The sequence below is a fragment of the Hipposideros armiger genome, unplaced genomic scaffold (genome assembly GCF_001890085.2).
Source record: "Hipposideros armiger isolate ML-2016 unplaced genomic scaffold, ASM189008v1 scaffold_319, whole genome shotgun sequence".
In the NCBI taxonomy this organism is placed as follows: Eukaryota; Metazoa; Chordata; class Mammalia; order Chiroptera; family Hipposideridae; genus Hipposideros; species Hipposideros armiger.
In genome coordinates, this window is record NW_017731669.1 from 1,043,831 (window position 1) to 1,049,604 (window position 5,774).

At 55.3% G+C, this 5,774-nt stretch overlaps 1 protein-coding gene across 1 annotated transcript in view; it reads right to left on the minus strand.

The window, feature by feature from the left end:
* The window catches only part of RBP3 (retinol binding protein 3), a 10,582-nt gene extending 5,609 nt beyond the window's left edge, over positions 1-4,973 (minus strand). Inside the window, 7 exon segments of the mRNA XM_019660466.1 lie at positions 1,856-2,511; positions 2,514-2,760; positions 2,762-3,278; positions 3,280-3,336; positions 3,338-3,668; positions 3,671-4,579; positions 4,582-4,973. Coding sequence (XP_019516011.1) covers positions 1,856-2,511; positions 2,514-2,760; positions 2,762-3,278; positions 3,280-3,336; positions 3,338-3,668; positions 3,671-4,579; positions 4,582-4,861 — 2,997 coding nt within the window. The 5' untranslated portion in view covers positions 4,862-4,973.
* Positions 4,974-5,774: the final 801 nt, after the last annotated feature.

Consider the following 5,774-nt stretch of genomic DNA (forward strand, 5'->3'; position numbering starts at 1 on the left):
CCTGGCCCTGTGCTGAGCACTTTGCAGGACTTACCATCACCCCCATGGCCACCCTGTAAGGAGACACCTTTATGCCCATTATTTTAATGAGGAACTGAAGCACAGAGTGATTAAGTAACTTGTCCAAGGTCACACAACCAGTGAGTGGTGGAGCCAGAATCTGAATCTACATGTGACACCACATGTGAACTCGGACTACGTTGGAAAGGAGTGAACCCTCAATTTGAATCTGGAGACCCTGTGAGCCTAGTACAGCGCTGGCACTTACTAGGCTCCCCCAACATGCCTGGATCTCCTCCTTTCTCTCCAAGGCTGCTAGAAGGCCATAGGCCCTGTGAGCTGGATTGAAGGCAAGGAGCTGGCAGGGATGACATTGTGACTGGGACACACAGTCTGCAGGCCCTGCTCTGCCCTCAGTTACAAGCTCTTTGACCACAGGCGACTCTCCTCTGCACCCTTTCAGGCCTCAGTTTCCCTTTTTGTAAAATGGGGTTACAATTCTGCAGTTGATGATTTTGGTGTCTTCAGCCCTTCTCTGATTTCAGCTGCAACTGGACCCCAGCTGACAGGGCCCTGCCTCCAGCACACCCCTTTTTTTCTACTCTCTACTTCAGGAACTTCTCCAAGCTTCCTCAGAGTTTCAGAGAGTTTATGTCCCCTGGGGACCCTCAGCCAATGGAGAACAGGGGCTTCAGAGGCACAGCTCTGGGAGGCATTCCTCACACTTGACAAGGTCTTGTTGGAATCTTCAGAAGCAACAGCCTCAATAACGCAACCACCTGCAAGCGTTTCCTCCTTTCCTCCCGCTCTCCCTGCTCCCTCACTCCTGCTTTAGCGACTACCTTCCACATAAATTGCCTGCACCCAAACCCTTGTCTCAGTCTCTGCTCTCAAGGGAACCCAAGACAACTGCTGCCCTGACTATGCAGTGAAATCACAGATGATAAACAACGTGGAGAGATGCTGTAAATGCTGCTTTTGATGGAGCTCTATGCTGATGGGAGTACCTGGTGAATCCTGTGGTTTACCTTGGCTGCTGGCCTGGAGAATTTTCCCTCATCCACTCAGCAGCAAAACTCCTCAGCACTCACTGATTCATTTTTTCAGTGTTTCCCAAAATTTTAACGCTGGCTTTAAATATTCTGACCACAAGAGCCTCACTCAGAATTTCCCATTTAGCTGGTCCTTGGATCAGGTCACATGTCCACCAAGGGCAGCTCCTCCAGGATGCAGTGCTTTGCATTGTGGGAGGGGAGAGAAGGCAGTTGCCTAACCAAGCAAAACCATGGCTGTGGTTCTCTGGGCTGTGCACCGGCACCCCTGACCACTCCAGGGCCCGTGTTCAGGCTGCATACTTCAGCTCCAAGGCACTGTGAGGCCGGGCCCTTTGCCTGCTTCCCTGTCTCCATTCCTGCAACTCATCCACACAAACTGTGGGCCCCTGGAGGTAGGCAGATGGTGAGCATTAACACAAACCCCACATTTCCAGAGGAGGAAATCGTAGTGCTCTCATGTGACCTAGTTGACTTCTTTCCCTAACACTGCCAATGAGAAGCCATGCAAACATTTGCCTTCCACTCAGCCGAGAGTGAAGCTCCTTCTATACCAGGGGTTTTTGAACTGAGTTCCTGTGGGTACCAATGTTATACAGGGGTGCTCAGGGACCCCATGGGCATGGGGAGTGGATAGGATGACAGGGTGAGAGAGAGAGAAAAAGATGTGACTGGTGAAAATTTAAGCATGAAAACAAGTCTGGAAGCCATTGTCTTGAACCATGCACAGAGCCCTGGATGTGAGAACAGTTGGTCAACTCCCTCCTGGGACTGTGCTGGGTCAAGTCTCCCTTGTATCTCACCTGCATGGGCCTAATCCCAGGAATGCGGTCCTTGGCATCCTCAGGGATATGGGCTGTCTTCAGGTGTAGATCCCCGGACAGCATCTATAGGTCAGCCCCCAGCATCTCAGCCAGGGCCCCTTCTGCGGTTACCCTCGAATAGTGGCTCTGCAGATGGCTCAGTTTGACAGCCATCTTGGCCCCCAGCTCAGGGGAGGCATAGTTATCAGTGACCAGCTTCCTGGTTGTCTGCAGCACAGTGGGCACCTTGGCATGTAAGGCCACTATTGCCTGAGCTGTGGAGAGGGCCTCTGTCATGGACACAGTGATGTTGGGCTCCACTCCCATTAGGTCCCAGGGCTCACCTGTGCTGGCACTCAGGGCCATCTGTGTGGGCATGGAGGCATATAAGGGGCTGCTGCCCACCTGGTGGATACCTACAGAGAGTGCCCCTCCATCCGTGGGCTCTCCGATAACTGTGGCCTGCTGTAGGTCCTGCATGGTGTGAGCAAAAGCCTCAGCCGCCGACCTGCTAGTAAGGCTCATCAAGATGTAGAGGTCCTTGTCGGGGCCATAGTGCTGTCCAGTCACCTGGGGCAGGGTCCACACCTCTGTGACCCTTGAGGTGATCCTGTCAAAGACAGAATAGAGGTGATGGCGGGGCTCCGCATCAAAAAGTAGGAGCAGAGCAGGGGCATAGCCGTGGAGTAGCTGCCAGTATTGTAGCGCAGGTCAACCACCAGCCCCGCTGTGTCCACCAGCCCCTGCCACACCAGCTGTACCAGCTGTGGCCAAATGGCCATCACCTTCTCCAGCTCGGCCATGGTGTCGGAACGCAAGTAGCCCAGCCGGCGGGGGAGCACCTCTGTCTTGAAAAGGGCATCGATGAGGTAGGAGAGCTCCTCTGGGGAGAACACATCAGGGGAGTGGTGGAGGCACCTCCTCTGTGGTCAGCTTGCCGGGGCTGTGGAATACCAGCAGACCATGGTCCCCAGACATCTCCTGTAGGTCAGCGGTGAGCTGGGAGGCCAGGGAGTCCAGGTCCACGGCTGTGCGGTAGGCCCCCTGGGCCAGCTTGGTTCGAAGCGGGTCTGCTGTCTTCCCAACAACCTCTGGCCATGCATAGTGGGCTTCCAGCAGGCGCCCTGTGCTTTTGACCAAGGCTCCCAAGCTGCGGTGGAACTCTAGCACTTCCTGGGCTCTGTCCAAAGCCTCCTCCGCCGCCAGCACGACCCCCAGCCAGCACTCCCCATGGTTGTTGATGAAGGTGAGCACCGGCGCGGTGAGTGCCAGGCTGCCTTCTGGCGTCTCCAGCAGGGGCATGGTGTGGGTGTGTACCAGGCAGCCCGCCATGATCTCACCCAGTGTGGCCAAGCCCAGTGACTGCATGAGGAAGGCCAGCTCTTCAGCGGCGGTGGCTGTGCGGTGGCTAGGGAGCAGGTACACCCTGTTGGGAGCCGTACTGCCAGCCAGGTAGCTCTGTGCTGCTGAAGTGCTCCTGCGTCATAGGTGGTAAAGAGAAGCACAGGGCTGACATCTGGGCCCAGGAAGTAGGACAGCAGCAGGGGAACTGCGGAGGGCGGCCCCCCAGAATTCTGGAGCAGGTCCATTATGAGGTGCTCCATGTCCTGCAGGGGCTCTCACACCTAGTGTGAGAGGTATCGGCCCAGCACCCCCAGCACCAAGGCGTCGGCAAACCTGTCAAAACGCAGGTAGCCCACACTGCCCGGCAGCACTGACACCTGGAACACGGAGTCCACCAGGGCCTGCCGCGCTACCTCATCCTCCGGCACTTCTGGGGCTGACTCTGGGGAGTCATTGGCTCCAGTATCATTGGCCTAGAAGAGGTTTCTTTGGGCCTGATGGCCCGCACCATGAGCCTAGGGTCCTCAGATACAGCTTGGAGACCGGCGTTGAGCTTAGTGACCAGATCTTCTTCAGAGACCACGGCAGTAAAGTCCATGCTGGCCAGGTGGTGCAGCAGGGCACGAATACGGTCCACCAGGGTGTAGGAGTCCTGCAGGGCCTCTTGAAGGTGCCGTAGGACTCCCGGCAGTGCCCTGCGCAGCGTGAGAATGGCCAGGGCTTTCTCTAGGGCCTGCTCTGCAAGTGTCCCCACACAGGGCAGCACTCCACTGCCCTCCCACATCTGGCTGTCCCCACCCAGGGGCTCCAGGGACCTGGACACAGGCATGGTGAGGAAGAAGTGAGGCTGGCCTATCCTCAGCTTCTCCAGGTCCAGGGCGCCCCCTACAGTCTGCTCGCACACCACAATGGCCCTGCACATCTGTTTGAGGATGTAAGCGATGTCCTCGGCCACTCTGTGACTGCTGGTGAGGACCACCACATCCTTGTCAGCACTGTATCTTTCTCCCAGGACCTGAGGCAGGGTCCAGATCTCAGTGGTCGTATTTGAGGGGGGAGGGTCATAGATGGTGTCTACATGCAGGACCGTGTTTCCTGGGTTCAGCTAGGAGATCCCATAGGGGATGCCGGAAACGTGGCCTCCAGTGCAATGCCGGAGGTCCAGCACCAAGGCGGAGGTGCCCATGAGCTTCCTCCAGATATTGGCCACCAGGAAGTCCTCCAGCTTGCTCACCATCTCCTGGCTTGGGATGTTGTCCACCCGCAGGTAGCCCACGTTGCCCTCCAGAACATCATGGCGGGTGATCTTCTGCAGCTGGGTCAGCAGTTCATCTTGTGTGAGGTTGGTGAATGCTGGGGTTGCTGGGGAGCCATGAGGGTACGGGGCTCCTATGAGAAGGCCAGGAGAGGGTCTTTCAATGAGCTCTGCACTCCCGCTGTCAGGACATGGGCCAGGGACTGAGGGTCTGAGATGCCTAGGATCTCGCGGCTCTTGATGGCCTGCTCGATGGTTTCTTGCATCCCCATCAAGTTCACCGGGAAGCAGCAGTTATCCAGGAGGACCTTGGCCATGTCCAGCACCAGGCTCAGCTGGAAGAGGTGTGTGGGGCCAGCCAGGCCACAGAGCAGCATGGAGAAGAGCAGGGTCCATTCTCTCATCATGGGGCTACAGACGGAGGGCTGGCTCCTGCACAAAAGCTCGCTTGACAGTGTGCAAGGCCACAGCACTGCCCTGTGTGTCTGCCTTTCTTCCTTGTCCTTCTCAGCTGGCAGATGGAAGGTCTGGGGCTAAATGTGGGAGTTGGGTTGAGGCTTCCACATCCAGTAATCCTTTAATCCTGTCTAATTCATGTGTATCAGCCTTGGGGACTGTGCAGAAAGGGCCAAGGTGGTTTGACCCAGAAGGTATATTAAATATCTTGCTATGTCACCCCTGGGCATAGTAATTTGAAAAACTCCCATATAGTTTTGAATTCCTGCTGCATGCAGGCACTGTACTTCATGCTTTACAAGCTGACAGGCATCCTTGCAAAGTGGAGTTATTAACCTGCCAGTAAATAGCATTTACCCACTACACTGAGTGATCCATGCCTCTGGAATTAGGTAGAACTCATTGGAAGCATGGCTCTGCAACTCTGCTCTGTGGCCTTCAGGAAGTGTCTCACTGTGCAATTAAGTGAGAAAATACGTGTAAAGCACGTCACAGTGGTAATCAAGAAGGGAACACTCAATTACTGATAAGTTCTCCCTGTTAGATATTATCTGTTTTATAGCCGAAGAATCAGTTTATTAGGTGCGGGGATGTGGGAATGGAGAGAAAAAGCCTGTGGGTTCACCAGCTCAGACAGTGTGGAGGTTGAGTCTAAGGCCCCTATCAGATTCAGGGCTTGAAGTTTATGTCCTGCTAATGACTCCAGGGAACCAGAGGGGTCTCCTGACAGCTTTCAAACTATAGGAATGACATATCTGGACCTCAGTGTGGGGTTTGGGGAGCGAGGAGGGGACCTGCCTCCCAGACATCATGGAACCAGTGATTCCAGGCCAGATGAAGTTAGCTTTGAGATCTAAGGGCTGT